Source organism: Schistocerca nitens, chromosome 5 (assembly GCF_023898315.1).
Source record: "Schistocerca nitens isolate TAMUIC-IGC-003100 chromosome 5, iqSchNite1.1, whole genome shotgun sequence".
NCBI lineage: Eukaryota > Metazoa > Arthropoda > Insecta > Orthoptera > Acrididae > Schistocerca > Schistocerca nitens.
The window spans coordinates 350465868-350479961 of NC_064618.1; the positions used below are offsets into that span (position 1 = coordinate 350465868).

The 14094-nt window shown below is 43.1% G+C and overlaps 1 protein-coding gene across 1 annotated transcript in view; it reads left to right on the top strand.

Moving 5' to 3' along the window:
* LOC126259618 (copine-8-like) overlaps positions 1 to 14094 on the top strand; it is a 174476-nt gene that overhangs the window by 140557 nt on the left and 19825 nt on the right. Inside the window, exons 4-6 of the mRNA XM_049956532.1 lie at positions 1760 to 1978; positions 4076 to 4208; positions 4287 to 4514. Coding sequence (XP_049812489.1) covers positions 1760 to 1978; positions 4076 to 4208; positions 4287 to 4514 — 580 coding nt within the window. The remainder of the gene's footprint in view (positions 1 to 1759; positions 1979 to 4075; positions 4209 to 4286; positions 4515 to 14094) is intronic.

Below are 14094 nucleotides of genomic sequence, written 5' to 3' on the forward strand. Positions count from 1 at the left end.
CTTTTTTAAGTCTGTGAATGCTATAAACATACTGCTTGTCCATGGTGATGACGATTTTACTCGTGCTGCCAGAAGCAGCCAAAACAAGCACTAGTTGAAAGATATTCATTTATCTTCAATCACTGCCAACATTAAGTTGCCCTTAGGGTGTGAAGCATTACTGTACACATTAAGGGAAACAGTGCCAGCAGTGCAGCAAGCAGCTGATGCTTCCTTCTCCTACCCCTCCTCTCTCCTCAGCTGTCAGACTGCAGAGACAAGGCATGCCTCCTGCCATTCTCAACAGCCACCGTGTGAATCATATACATATTGTGGACAAAAAATAGGTTTGCCCTTGTTTAATATATGTCCTAAGATAAGTTGTGGGGTCAACATTGCCTCCATAACCCAAACTGATCTTCCCCGAGGTCAGCTTCTGCCAGTCTTTACATTCTTCTGTAAATAATTCACATCGTATTGAGCACAGTGTCGAAGCTGTATGTCATCAAAGAATCCAAAGAATAGATATGAGGTTGAGAGCAGTTCGAGAGGAGTCAGTGCCTGTTGTCAAATTGAAATACAGTGACTAGGATTTTGATGTGAATTATGGATTTAGCTGTAGGATTATAAATTTTCTTGCCATTTTCTCTGTTATTTCTCAACACGTGTAATGTAAGTTTGTATGGAATGCATATGAAATCAACTGTTGAATTGTCCTAGCGATGCACCTGCTTGGAGTATAGCTAAACAAGAATTTTAAAATTTTGTACATTCATGGAATTGTCCCAAGTGACATTTCTAACATTCTATGTTAAACTAGTGCATATGATTTCGATCGCTAGAGCAGCAGTACAACAGGCTGGTCGTGGGATGTCAGATTAATGATAAAAGTTTTCTAAAAGTAGAATTTTCTTCGTTAGTTGATGTCTATAAGACATTGTAAAACTGAAGATGCATTTTTCTTAGAATATGATTTTTCAAAATGGCATGAAGCATAACTTCAACAGTTTTCAAATTTTGTATTTCAAAATTTAACCACAGTTTTGAAATAACATTTCAAAGTTAACTACTTAGGGGATTTTCAGTTAGTTAATTTAAACAGTATTTATTAACAAATGGCTGTCCTTTTTTTGGTGAAAATAGAACATTATTCAAAAACTCACCAATTACACAAAGTCTATATTTTTAAAATAATGCCACATGGTTCATTAGCTACACTCACGTACAGATTATATTTCTTTTCCTTTTTTGTGATTCAAATTGGCATCAGTTATAGTGTGTGTCACAGTTTGCCTCAAATGCATCATGCCTCAAGATGAGTGCTACAGCATTGCTGTTTTGTAATATTTTCTGACAAAAATTTTTTTAGTATTTGTAAATGCACAATGACTAGTCCAAGTATTATTTCTCTATCACCTTCCCTTCTGCCAAAAAAGTCAAGGGAGCTTCTTTTTTATATAAAGGCTGTTACAGTGGTGTTACCCTTTAAGCTGATACATAATATTCACATCTGTGTGAGGATATAAATAGACAGACACTATGCAGACATTGCACATACTAGTTTTGAGCAGTTGCCATGTGTTATCAGCAGATGAGAGATATATTTGTTTAATTAGTGTATTTTTTAAAGTATAAAGATTTGTGTGACAGTGGCTGTTACATCAGTCATGACTGCCTTGGGTACATGCAAACCATTTCTGAATGATCACAAATGATAACAATACTATAGTTGAAAAGTAAACTAAGGTTCACTGGTAATTCTCCATAATTGTTTTTACAGGTAGTGCATCACACCAATAAACCACATTGGCGTCGCTTTTCAATTCCTGTAAGGCAGCTTTGTAATGGTGATTATGACCGCAACATAAAAGTCTCGTGTTTCCATTCAAGTTCATATGGAGGTGATGACTCACTTGTTGGAGAGTGTAATGTTACCTTGCGAACACTATCTTCAGGCCCTTCCAGCGATACAAAGCTCCAGCTTATTCATCCTGAGAAGGTAAAGTTACTACCCTGAGAAGGTAAAGTGACAAAAATGTGAATTTGAACACCTTTATTGGTTGTTAATTTCATTAAAAGAAAAATACAAAGTGTAAACAGAATGCAGCAATGCATATTTTCAGTCTTCACTGGAAATTAAGCTAGCAGTAAGGTGTTAGATTACAGGTATTTTAAAAGATTTTATCATTTTTCGTGGAAGGTTTTTATTGAGTTTTGTGTATCATTAATTTGTTAAAACTACTAAATTGAGATAATACTGGATCTCTCATATAAAATGAAACTGCCAAGAAATATCATTTCTTAGGTAAATTGTAGCCTAACTCCGATAATTATTCACCATATGAATCTCACCTATTATCATGACAGATGTCTAATCACATTCATCTGCGTTTAGTATGGTGCCTACATAGTATGGTGTCTGTGGCTTTTCTTAAAACATGTTTCTTGTACTCTGTCAGTCCAAGAAGTTTTGAGATTGGATTAATAAGAAGCAGAGAAAAGTTAAGATAGTGATTTTAATGCTTCAAGTGTTCTACATAGTCTGTCTCCACTTGAGTAACACACGCAGCATGTTCATGTAACCACATGAAACTGTCAGAAAAGTCCTTCATGGAATATTGTTCAGTTCGCATGCCACATTGGCTTAAATGTGGAGCATTGACACTTCTTGTAAATTTTTAGTTTTGGTGATTAAAAAGAGGTCAGTCATTGCCAAACTGGATGTAAATGAAGAGTGGTTAAGAACTGGCACTTGTTTTTTCTCTGCAGTCTTGTGTGTGCATTGTCATGCAGCAAGAAGAAATCTCACCCCTTCCATTGTTGCGGATGAATGCTCTGAATCCTCTTGCTCACCCGGTCCATGGCAACGAAATAATACTTGTAATTTACAATGGTCCTGGTGGGAACAAATGCCTGTGGCTAATGCTGTGCGTATCAAAGAAAGACAATGGGTGTTGTCTTCACTTTTTATTTTGTCCTTCCCCACTTCTTCAGTCTTTGCACATCATCAGAGGCACAATCTGTATGTTGTCATTTTGTGGTAGGTTTGTAACAACAATTATCCATGTTTTTCATTTCAATCAAGATGTGGCAGACATCAACAGGTTGTTTATGTTCGGGAGTCAAGCTGTGCAGGACAAACTTTGCACACACTTTTCTCTTCTTCAAAACACTCTGGAGAATATCTTGAACTATCTGTTGAGAGATTTTCAGTTCTCCAGTGATAGCTCTGCAAGAGAAATTGCGACCGGTTTCCAAAAGATCATGAATTTTATAATGTTTCAGTCAGATAAATTTGAGGAGGAACCCCCTGACCTCTCGTAATCCTGAAGCTATACCTGTCCTCCTCCAAAATGTTTAAGCCACTGACTCTTTCTTCAATTAAAAAATTATTGCCATAAGCTGTTTTCATCCACTTACGTGTTGTTGTAGCAATTTACTGAGTAAAATATGAAATCAAATCACTATTCTTTATTCCATTGTGATTTGTTACACAAGAAGTTGACACACTATGGCCGTGTGCCTACTACTTAACAGTGCCTGCTTGCAACTGACTGGCCAAATGCGTATTTGTTTATTACAGTTGTTAGTTTAAGCTGCCGCCATATATTGTTTATATGCCAGGAATAAAATCAATCTCTGAATTTTTTGGATGGACAGTATATGTTTGATGTTACAAATATCTCTTATATTATTCTCTGTTAGTTTGTTGATACAGTTGTTATAATGTTCACAATTTGTAAAGAATATAGACTCATAATATTGTAGTGTTTGTTATCGAAGGTAATGGAAGGCTATGGCAAAATTTAAAACAATCTTATATTGCCTTTTCTCCCAAGTTTATTTTAATATTATGTATCTGTTATATTTTTTGTCGCACCGTAACTAGCTAATCCAGAGCGAAACATAACATGTTACTTGAATGTTTATTCTTATAGATAAATTCCACAATTTTAAACAGTTAATTTATTTATTGTTCTGTGCAGGTTTTAGAAAGATACAAAATATTTTCAGTGTTTTTTTTAAACCTAATTCTGTTTTAATTATGATTACAATTCTTCTTTGATTATAATTCTGTCTTGATTACCATCCATAGAAGAGAAAACCATCATACAGACATTCTGGTGAAATTTGGTTAGACAATTTTGAGACAAGGAAGATATATTCTTTCATGGATTACATTAAGGGAGGTACTCAGCTTCATTGCACCATTGCTATTGATTTCACAGGTATTGAATATGTTTTACTTTGTGTATTCAATACTTAATCAGTATTTGCGCCATAACTAAAACTGAATCTCATTTCAGGATCTAACGGCAATCCATTCACTCCTGAGTCACTACATTTCATTGGTCCAAATCCAAATATGTATGAGCAAGCAATACAATCAGTTGGAACTATAATCCAGGATTATGACACTGACAAATTGTTTCCTGTACTTGGATTTGGAGCTCGTTTACCTCCTGATGGCAGAGTATCACACGAGTTCTTTGTCAACATGAACCCAACTAATCCATATTGTGATAGAATTGCAGGTACTGTTTAATACAAACTGTATTTCATATTTTATTTTTTTTTCAATATTACATCATCTTCATTTCACCATTTTGATCTTCAAGTGTTAACATGATATAACAATTGATTTGAGTTATACTAATGAACCAATTGTTTTTAATTTGGTGTTTGCATTGCTATTCATTTTATTTGAAGATTCCCATTGATAACCAAGTAGTAAAGTAAAAGTTTCAGTAATGTTGTATTTCAGTGTGTATTGGTTTTAGTATGCCCATTTATGAATGTGACTATTTTACTGTGATTCAGCCATGTTAAATAGGTATAAGTGAGTACTGATGCATTTTATGTTGTTATGTCCCTGTTTCAAAGAGGAAAGAGAAATGGGTTGGGAAAGTTCGGACAGGGAAGAGAAAATGAGCAGGAAGTCGTTTAAAACAAAACCGGCTGGCTGGCTGGCAGGCACTGAAAATCATCTCGCCCTGCGGGTCCGGGGGTTAGAATTGGCCTGAGATATTCTTTTCTATCGTCAGGGGCAACTAAAAGGAGTCTCACATGTTTCGGCCTTTAGTGATTGGTCCCGTCGGGTTTGACCTCCATCTTTCTAAATTTTCCCGAAGAGCAAGCCAATTGGGTAAGGGCACCTTACATGGTGCATCGTGCCCATTGTGCATTGAGGTATCTAGCCCACTTTCTCATCGTCACATTGCAGTCCCACTCATTCTCCATCTCTTAGGCAAGGACACCGTCCTGGATGCGTTTTCCACCATGCACCATGCATTATGCAATGTTGCTTTCTGCGTCGACGATGACCATGGACTACTTAGCACCTCATATCCAGCATGGTAACCAGTCCGTTGTGGTGGGGCCACCATCTACCCTGTCGGTTGTAGCCCCCTGAGAATACACAGACTACTCTGCTGATATCAGCACCATTAACTCCCCACGTATGCCATGGAGTAGATATTCATCTCCCTGGGGCATCGGTACTCCTGGAAATGGCCATCTTGCCAGGTGTCCCATGCTGAGGCTGGGTGGCACCCGTGGGGAGGGCCCCATCAAGCACAGTAAATCATCTCTTGCTGGTGGTCTGCTGCCAGCAGTCTCTAAGTGGGCAAAGTCTAACTTCAGTGCTAAGAAATATGACCCCAAATCGTTCTCCTCACTAGCCACACCATGGGAGGAATGCCAGGCTAAGGATGACAGCGAACCTTATTTGCCCCAGTACCTCGTAGATGAGGACTCTTTCATGTCCCTGAAGCTTCAGCTTTTTGTGGAACATTTGGAGAACAAGTTTGGGGAGGTGGGGGGCTTGTCAAAAATGTGCTCTGGGTCAGTTTTGAGAAAAACAGCATCATGTTCCCAGTCACTGGTATCACTCGCTTGTGACAAGTTAGGAGATGTTTCTGTTACCATCACGCCCCATAAGATCTTAAATATGGTCCAGGGTATTATATTTCACAGGGACCTTCTTTTGCAGTCTGACGACAAGCTGCACACCAATTTAGAGTGGTAAGGTGTTCATTTCGTCCGGCGCATCTATCAGGGTCTGAGGGATAATCAGGTTGCCACCAGTGCCTTCATCTTGGCCTTCAAGGGTGACACATTGCCCGAGAAGGTCAAGGTGATGGTCTACCGCAGTGACGTCAAGCCATATATCTCTCACCCTATGCAGTGCTTTAAGTGCTGGAAGTTCGGCCATATATCTTTCCACTGTACTTCCAGCGTCACATGTCGAGATTGTGGACATCCATAGCTTTCCCAACACTCCTGCTTCCATCGTTTGATAAGTTGGCGATTGCGGGCATGGAGCCGTTTAAAGGCGAAGAGGTGCTCCAGGGAAGGGTGCTGCTTATGCTGCTGTAGAGTTCGTCGACACTCCTTAATTGCTTCAGCGACTTCCGGCAACAACCAAGGGACTGACTTTCGCCAGGGATACCGTATGTAGCGAGGATTGTGTTTTCTGCCACAGAAACGATTGTTGTGGTCATCTGCTTCATGTGGCCCACCTCCCATCTGTGTCAACTGCGGAGAGCATCAATCGCGCTGCCCTCCAGACTGCAGGATCTTACAGAAAGAGAGGAAAGTCATGGAATATAAGACCTTGGACCAACTGACATACACTGAGGCTAAGAGGAAAGTTGATCGCCTACATCCTGTGGCTGTGACCTCCTCTTACACCGTTGCTACAAGAACAGTTGTCGCCCCATCAGTTCCTCACATTCCTGTCGCCTCTCAAAACCAGAAGACTACACGTGCCCCCTTGACAATGGGGGGCACTTCCCTCCCTGTTTCTCGTGCACCACCTACTTCAGGAGCAACAACCCTCCAACCATCGGGGATATCAGTCCTCACTTATGAGCTGGAGAAGCGTAAATCTTCTTCAGTGTCTCTTGCTAGGAAGGGGTCCCTTGGGTCACTCCCTTCCCAGGTTTCTACTAGTGGGAAAGATGACAACTGCCAGTGGCTGTAGAGCCCAAAAAGAGCTGGTCATAGGGCTTCACGCTCATCCTCAGTCCCGGAGACTGAGTAAGTGAAGTCCTCCCAGCCAGGGAGGGAATTGCGTGGGCACCCACACCATCACTACCTACAAGCTGTGTGTCTGCGGATGAGGTGGAGATTCTGACGTCCACTGAGGACCTAGGTCTCGCCGAACCCTCAGACACCATGGATATAGACTGCTCAGGCAAAACGTCGGTGGCAGCAGTTGACCCTGAGACGTAAACTACCTCATTGAATGTTCCATGTCTTCCCAGTCCCACAATATTATTTTCCAGTGGAATTGCAGTGGTTTTTTCCACCACCTGGCTGACCTATGGCAGCTGCTAAGCTTTACACCTGCTTTGTGCATTGCCCTCCAGGAAACCTGGTTCCCGGCAATGCAGACCCCTGTCTTTTGCAGCGGTAAGGGATACTACAGGAACTGTAGCAACTATAATCGAGTGTCAGGTGGAGTTTGCGTTTATGTCCTAAACTCAGTCTGTAGTGAAACTGTGCCCCTTCAAACCCCTCTTGAAGCTCTGGCTCTCAGGATAAGGACGACACAGGAAATAACTGTTCGCAGTATATATCTCCGGATGGTGCAGTACCCCTGAGTGTATTGGCTGCACTGATTGATCAACTCCCTAAACCTTTCGTACTTTTGGGGGATTTTAATGCCCATAACCCCTTGTGGAGTGGCACCGTGCTTACTGGCAGAGGCAGAGATGTCAAAACTTTACTGTCTCAGTTCAACCTCTGCCTCTTAAATACTGGGGCCGCCACACATTTCAGTGTGGCTTATGGTAGTTACTCAGCCATTGCTTAATCAATTTGCAGCCCAGGACTTCACCTATCTATCCACTGGAGAGCACATGACGACCTATGTGGTAATGATCTCTTCCTCATCCTGTCACTGCCCCAGCATAAGGCCCATGGACGCCTGCCCAGATGGGCTTTAAACAAGGCGGACTTGGAAACTTTCACCTCTGCTGTCACCGTTGAATCTCCCCAACATGGCAACATCAATGTGATGGTTGAGCAGATGACTACAACAATTGTTTCTGTGGCAGAAAACATGATCCTTCGCTCTGTAGGATGTCCCTGGCGAAAGGCAGCCCCTTGGTGGTCGCTGGAAGTCGCTGAAGCAATTAAGGAACGTTGACGAGCTCTGCAGCAGCATAAGCGGCACCCTTCCCTGGAGCACCTCATCGCCTTTAAACGACTCCATGCCCGCATTCGCTAACTTATCAAATGATGGAAGCAGGAGTGTTGGGAGAGATAGGTCTCGACCATTGAGTGCCATATGTCACCTTCCCCAGTCCGGGCAAAGATCAAACGTGTTTTCGGCTACCAGACCTCAACAAGTGTTCCCGGTGTTAACATAAATGGCGTGTTATCTACTGACATAAACACGATTGCCGAGCACTATGCGCGAGCCTCTGTGTTAGAGAATTACCACCCAGGCTTTCGCACTCTAAAACGACAAATTGAAGGGAAAGTCTTCTTGTTCACTACACGCCACAGTGACTCCTAAAATGCCCCATTTACAGATTGCGAGCTCCTCAGTGCCCTTGCACATTGCCCCGACACAGCTCCTGGGCCAGATGGGATCAAGGATCTGGTGCAATGGTGTTTTTACGTTGCAATAGCACCATCATCCCAGTGCTCAAACCCAGTAAAAACCCATTTGATGTGGCTCCATCAGCCTCACCAACGTTCTTCGTAAGCTGCTGGAACGTATGGTGTGTCGACAGTTGGGTTGGGTTCTGGAGTCACGTGGCCTACCTGTGCCTACAGGGAGCTTTCCACAAGGGGCAGTCATGGGCTCGAGCCCACAGTTTTCAGATTTTGGCCGCAAAGTCATTTGTTATGCACTTCTGTTGACGTTGTACCGTTCATCCAGAACCAGAACTTTACCTTAACGACTATCTGCTAACTGTAGTGGAGACGTATTGATTCTTAGGACTGGTTTTCGACACCAGATTGTCTTGGCTTCCTCACCTTCGTCAGCTTAAGTGGAAGTGCTGGCAGCACCTCAATGCCCTCCGCTGCCTGAGCAACACCAACTGGAGTGCAGATCGCTCTAGGGTGCTGCAGCTCTACAGAGCCCTTGTTCAGTCTCACATTGACTATGGGAGTCTGGTTTATGGTTCAGCGGTGCCCTCAGCATTGCGTTTACTTGACCCAGTGCACCACTGTGGCGTTCGCCTAGCGACAGGAGCTCTTAGGACAAGTCTGGTGACCAGGATCCTTGTGGAGGCCGGAGTCCCTCCATTGCAGGTTAGTGTGCACAACTGCTGGCCAGTTACGTTGCACATGTTTGTAGTTTTGCGCATACAAATCACCGTCTCCTTTTTCCCACCCACAGTGGTTCATCTCCTGCATCAACAGCCCAGGTCGGGGCTTCCAATTGCAGTGCATGTCCAATCCCTTCTTTCTGAACTGAAGTCCTTGGCCTTTACCATCTATACTTGAGGTCATTTCAGGTACACCGCCATATTTTACACCTAGGCTGTGGCTTTGCCTGGACCTTTCACATGGTCCTAAGGACTCAGTTAACCCCGTGACTCTCCTCTGCCACTTCCTCTCGATTCTTGGCACATACCGAGGCCACGAAGAGGTTTACACCAACGGGTCGATGGCTGATGGTCATGGAAGACATATTGAACAGCATTCCTTGCCTGATCACTGCAGTGTTTTCACTGCCAAGCTGGTGGCTATATCTCGTGCTCTTGAGCACATCCGTTCCTGCCCTGGGGAGTCATTTCCTCTGTGTAGTGACTCCTTGAGCAGCCTACAACCTATCGACCAGTGCTACCATCATCATCCTTTGGTAGCGACCATCCAGGAGTCCATCTATGACCCGGAACAGTTCGGTCTATCAGTGGTGGTTGTCTGGACCTCAGGTCACGTCAGAATCCCAGGCAATGAACTCGCCAATAGGCTGGCCAAACAGGCTACCCAGGAACCGCTTATGGAGATTGGCTTCTCTGCAACTGACCTGTGTGCAGTACTACGCTACAAGGGCTCAGCATGCACAAAAAACTGTGCTATTAAGGAGAGTACGAACGTGTGGCAGTCATCCATACGGGCCTCTCCCAGGGACTCTGTGGTCCTCTGCCAGCTCCGCATTGGCCACAATTTGGTGACACACAGCTACCTCCTGCGCCGTAATGACCTACCTCAGTGTCAATATGGCGCCCGGCTGACAGTGACCCATATCTTGGTGAGCTGTCCTTCTTTGGCTGCTCTGCAATGGACTCTTCAGTTACCTGACTCGTTGCCATTGATTTTAGCTGACAATGCCTCAGGGCTAATTTAGTGTTACATTTGATACATAATGGGTTTTATCATTCTATATAAGTTATAGCGTATGTCTGTTGTCCCTTTGCGTTCTCCACTCTAATGCTTTTAGGGTGGATGTTTTAATGTGTTGCAGAGTGGCTGGCTTTTCCTTTTATTCTTGTGGTTGGCCAGCCATGTTCATCTGCTCTCTTGTTTTTACCCCTTCTACCTGTTTCTTGCTTCTCTCTCAGATTTTCTTTTCCTGTTTTGTCCATAGTAGTGTTGATTGTCCTTCTGTCGTTCTTGTGATTCTTTCTTTCTCCTTTTTCTTCTTTACCTTGTGTAATTATTTTACTGGGAACAAGGGATCAATGACCTCGCAGTTTGGTCCCTCCCCCCCCCCCCCCCCCTTTAAACCAATCATCATATGAACTCTTCTTCTTCCTTCCTCTTCGTCGTCATCATTGTCATCTTCATATATAAGGTGGCAAGAGCATTACTTATGCCACACTTTTTTTATAGATTTAACAATAATGTCTTCTCTCTGACTGTTTTATCCACTGACACACTTGTTTGATTATAGGTCGTTTTAAAGCTCTCTTCAACTAGAGGGGTCTGACATATGTGTGCACAGATATAGTCAGAGTGGATTCCACTCCTTACCACATTGGAAGCAGTAGTGGTGCAAGGACAGACTATCCCAGCAGTCACAGTTTGTGACATTTATTTACTTCCAGGCGGGCACTAACCTTCTCTTGAGATACCCACCTTAATACAACAGTTACACCCTCCCCCCACCCTCACCTCCTTTTCTACTGCTTGATGATTTCAGTGCACACCAACCTCTGCAGAGAAGTAATGCTTTGTCTGCCACTGACCTTCTGATTGACCAGCTGTTTTCCATTCTCAGTATGCATACGCAGTGGTGGTACCCATGCCCACTTCAGTGCCACTCATAGCACCTTTATAGTTTTTGGCCATTATATTCTCTGCCGCCAATCTCGTGGCTTCACAGCATTGGTGGCTACACAATGTTCTTTGTGACAGTGACCACTTTCCAGTGATCCTGTCACTTTCTTATCACCGTCTAATGGACCAGTTACCATGATGGGTGCTTTGAGGAGCTAACTGGCAGTTAAATACGTCTGCTCTCGCTGTTATCCTCTCTTAGAAATTGTATCAACAAGGTTGTGGGAGACAACTCCAACATGATCACTCTGCTGCCGGAACTATGCTGCTGGAACTGCTATTCTTATTTCTATAGGTATGCTCTGTCACCAGCCAATCCTATGGTGGACAAAATACATTGCTACAGCTATTTACGATCATCATAGGACCATGCGACTTCTCGAGCGGCATCCTTCATACATCACCCTCCTCACTTTTCACCAACTCCACACTAAGGCTCACTATCTAATTAAGCTGTGCCATTCCACTCTTGATCAATATCCTGGCCACCTATTCCATGGTCCTAAAGTTTAAGTTGTCCCTCTGACCTCTGGCCTGTGGCTGTCTGTTCCTTTAAGTTCTCAGAGAATAGCAGAGTGCTACCATCATTTACAGTGATGGGTATAAAACCACGAATAGGATGAGATATGATTTCGTATCTCCTGCTGGTCAGTAGCAACACTCACTGCCAGTAACGAATAGTGTTTTTAAGGCTGAGCTAATAGTCATACACAGTCTTACTTTATTAAAGAATCCTCCATTGACACATTTTAATTTGCAGTGACTTAATGAACAATCTTCAGGCAACTGATCGCTTTTACTCTTGCCACAGTGTGATACCTACTTCTCTCAGACCTTAACTGCTTACTTGGTTGCCGTTCTCTGGGTTGCAGGTCTTGTGGGTATCTTAGGGAATGAACTGGTGAGCCATTTGGATAGAGAAGCGATCTCACACATCACATTTGATGTTCCCAGGTGTGGAGTTTTGGGTGCAAATAAGGCCTCTGCTCACTCGAAGAGGGAGCAATATAGGGTGGGCTACTGCCCCTCTAGTAACTCCACACCATCAAGGAGACTACTGGTGCATCGTGCTCCTCCTACTGGTCTTCCCTGAAGGAATCCGCTCTATGGTTGTGGAGTCTTACAGTCATTACCACGTATCTTGGTGGAATTCCCTTAAGCATGGTCTTCTGATTTCTTTGCCTCTGGTATTGGCGGATGACTTACTGGTTTCCATTCCCTCTGTGAAAGTGGTCTGTATTCTCAGATATAAGCTTTTAAACTACTTTCAGGGCAGAGGCAGGGCGGTTGGGGTAGGGGGTCTCCCACTGAAAGCAGGGTCTGTGGTACCATTGACCCTACCTCTTCTAATCCCTCTTTTACTCTCTTTTTGCTTTTAGATGCAGCTTGCACCTCTTCTTGCTGCATCTTGCTTTCCATTTGAGGGGTAGCACACTGTTGAATAGTGGGTGCTCTTTAACGCCTCAACTATAGTGGATCAGGGGAGGGACAGCTTTGTGTGGAATGGCTCCCAGTGTATGCAGAGCCCCAGGAACACTCGGCAATGTCTCTTGTCATGTTTTTATATTGATAGTCCAACCAATGTCCATTATGTTTTTAGCCTTCTCACTTCTGCTGTTGTGAATGTCCTGACTAGAAGGCATTCTTTGCTCTGTATCTGTCTTCACCCTTAATTGGGTTAGTGTGCATCATATGCGAGTGAGGTTTCTCTTGCCATGGATGGGCCCTTAGAGAGCCCTCACCTGCCCTGACATACGTATTATTCACTTCTCTGTAAGTTATTTCACAGTTCTGATATCAGCATTGTCTTCAGTGTCTCAATTTTACCACTCCTGCTCAGACGAAAAGGTTTATGGTGGCCCTCACTAACTCTGGATGAACTATGTATGGACTGAGGACCTCCAACCAACCAGCTAATCTTGCTTAAGTATAGGCACAATGATTTGTGTGGCCCATGGTATTGGGAGCAATATTTCATTGATGATGCATAGTAGCTGTGGCAAATAAATATTCATTGAATAGTACATTTTGTCATTTATAAGTGTGGAATTAGAAGGTTGCTTTATTGCCAGTTGAAGTTCCCTCATTGTAGTAAAGGTGCATAGAAAATGATCCTTCATTCTAAGATCAAATGAAATTACTGGAGGATATGGAATGGTAGGATAGTTGTGTCCAAAACATCTTCTAATGCATCCAGGGAAGTGATCATTTCCCTTTTTTGAACATGTCTGATAACTTTCCCGGTCAGCTTTTTCACAGTTCTTATTTGTCTGACCCAGCTTTTTGTGATATCCTGTCAAAATGGCCAGGGTGGGAAAATGATCAAACCATATGGGGTCATTCAGGATTTATTAGTCACATATCAGTGGCAGATGGAAGATAGTGCAAATGTTAATAGCCAAGCTCTTCTGTAAGATGAAGGTGACATTATGTGCAAAATGTAGTTTGACAGTAGAATTTTGTTCTTGTGTTGTTGTGGTCTTCAGTCCAGAGAATGGTTTGATGCAGTTCTCCATGCTAATCTATCCTGTGCAGGCTTCATCATCTCCGAGTAACTACTGCAACCTACATCCTTCTGAATTTGTTTAGTGTGTTCATGCCTTGGGGTCCCTCTACGATTGTTACCCTCTGCACTTCCTCCAGTACTAAATTGATGATCCCTTGATGCTTCAGAATGTGTCCTACCAACTGATCCCCTCGTCTAGTCATGTTGTGAAACAAATTCCTCTTCTCTCCAATTCTATTCAGTACCTCCTCATTAGTTATGTGATAAAAGGATGTAATCTTCAGCATTCTTCTTCTGTAGCACCACATTTCAGAAGCTTCTATTCTCTTCTTGTCTAAATTGTTTATCATCCATGTTTCATT